Raw genomic sequence first — 2,076 nt, 5'->3', positions numbered from 1 at the left:
ATATCTCAAGATTATTTAACAGAAAGCTGAGAGGAGGTATAAATTTATCCCAGGATAAATTTATACCTCCTACCAAACACGGTACAAAATGAAGCATAATCCCATGGGTGGGATATCCCACCTTATCCCGAGATTATTTTATACCATCTTTTAAATGGTATAAAATAATCCCAAGAGATGGGATAAATTAGTCCCAAGATTATAATTCCGGGATAATTTTGACTACCTACCAAACGACCACTAATAGTTAAATTATTCTTTCAATTAGATAAGTTTATATTGGATAAGATGGTGATTACACTTAAATTTTAAGAGTTTTATTACACTTGAATTCTGAATCGTTCATGAAGTCTGAAACTCCAACAAATTTTCATGTTTAGATCGTGAAAGTTTGAATTCTATGAATTGTTTCTAGGGTTTTTTTAAATTTTTTTTTATTATTATTCAATAGGAGAGGGGATTACAATGCAGTGATTCGAATCCTCACCAACAATGTGAAAGTTCGGTAGCCAATCAATTGAGCTACCAAATTCCTACTAATTGTTTCTATTGTTTCATTGTCAAAACTTGGAATTTTTTTGAGCTAGAGATATTTTTGTCTAAATTTTTATTTTCATATTAAAAAGTAATTTTTTAAGTGATGGCTAAACTTTGATTGTTTGCTCAAATATTATTAGCCTCTCTCACCTAGTTTTTACAAAAGAATTGGGGCCCAAAACCAATTGATTGACGCATTAATCCACGCTGCCGATAAATATACTCTACACTCTACCAACTCCACCAACTAAATAAAGAATAGAAAAAGGAATCAAATATCCTCTATAAATAACCATTATTTTCTTTATCTGAAACCTCAACCCTCTCAACATTTCCTTGCCTTATTTTCTTTATCTGAAACCTCAACCCTCTCAAGTACTATAACTTAAGAATATCCCATGGCTGCTGCTCCTCAACAACCAACTTTATCTGAAATAATAACTACCGACTCGTCATCGGAAAACAATGTTACGATCAAGGAAAAGATCTACACAAGACTCCGTCTGGCTACGAAAGCTGACCTTCACCATATATACCAACTGTTTTACCAAAACCATGCATACCATAACGACACTCATCTCTTTAAAGCTACCGAATCCTCCTTTGGGAACTTGCTCTTTAAAGAAAACCCTCTTCCCCTGTACTACGGGCCAACCATACTTCTACTCGAAGTCTCACCAACCCCTTTTACCGAATCCAAGCATACCACGGACCAAGGGTTCAAGCCCGTCCTTACAAAGTTCGACCTTAAATTCCCCGTCGTTGAAGGAGAGGCGGAGGAATTCAGGTCCAAATATGATGACGGCAACGATAAACATGATGTTTTTATAGCGGGATATGCTTTCTTTTACGCGAATTATTCGTGCTTCTATGATAAACCTGGGTTCCATTTCGAGGATCTTTACTTCAGGGAGAGTTATCGTAAGTTGGGAATGGGAAGACTGTTGTTTGGAACTGTTGTGTCCATTGCTGCTAACAATGGGTTCGTTTCGGTGGAGGGAATAGTTGCAGTTTGGAATAAGAAGTCTTATGATTTTTACATAGACATGGGAGTTGAAATATTTGATGAGTTTAGATATGGGAGGTTGTACGGTGAAGCGCTTCAAAAGTATGCTGATAAGGAGAAAAGTGATGGAGGGGGCTATTAGCTTTTTTTCTAAAATCTATATATCATATAAAACTAGGCATAAATAAGGTGATATGACACCTCTCTATGGCCTAGAAACACAATTATCTTTTTTCTCTTTTTTTTTGAGTTTTTTTCCCTATTTTTTATTTTTTATCCCATCTTTTTATGTATTTTATTGTAACAACAATAAATGGCTCAATAATTAATACTTTACTCTTCTTATTCATGGAATAATTTATTGCTTACTTTCAACTTACTACATTACGCATACCTTTCTAAATTAGCTATTGAGTTAAATTCACAATGAAATAGCTATTATTGTTCCAACTTCCAACCTCTCAAATTCCTTATTTATGGAGAAAAAAGAATTAGAAACGTCTCTAACAATTAGAAGAAAATTTTTTTATATA

General features: G+C 34.2%; 1 protein-coding gene across 1 annotated transcript; it reads left to right on the top strand.

The window, feature by feature from the left end:
* Positions 1 to 511: 511 nt before the first annotated feature.
* On the top strand, positions 512 to 1,745 carry LOC132029886 (tyramine N-feruloyltransferase 4/11-like). Its single transcript, XM_059419284.1, has one exon. It carries the CDS (start codon positions 936 to 938, stop codon positions 1,683 to 1,685), a length of 750 nt encoding a protein of 249 aa, XP_059275267.1. The 5' UTR covers positions 512 to 935; the 3' UTR covers positions 1,686 to 1,745.
* The last annotated feature ends 331 nt before the right edge of the window (positions 1,746 to 2,076 follow it).

The sequence above is a fragment of the Lycium ferocissimum genome, chromosome 9 (assembly GCF_029784015.1).
Source record: "Lycium ferocissimum isolate CSIRO_LF1 chromosome 9, AGI_CSIRO_Lferr_CH_V1, whole genome shotgun sequence".
In the NCBI taxonomy this organism is placed as follows: domain Eukaryota; kingdom Viridiplantae; phylum Streptophyta; class Magnoliopsida; order Solanales; family Solanaceae; genus Lycium; species Lycium ferocissimum.
This window is presented reverse-complemented; position numbering and strand designations above follow the sequence as displayed.

Coding starts and splice junctions, on each gene's coding strand:
- LOC132029886 (XM_059419284.1), top strand. CDS start 936: ATGGCTGCTGCTCCTCAACAACCAACTTTATCTGAAATAATAACTACC.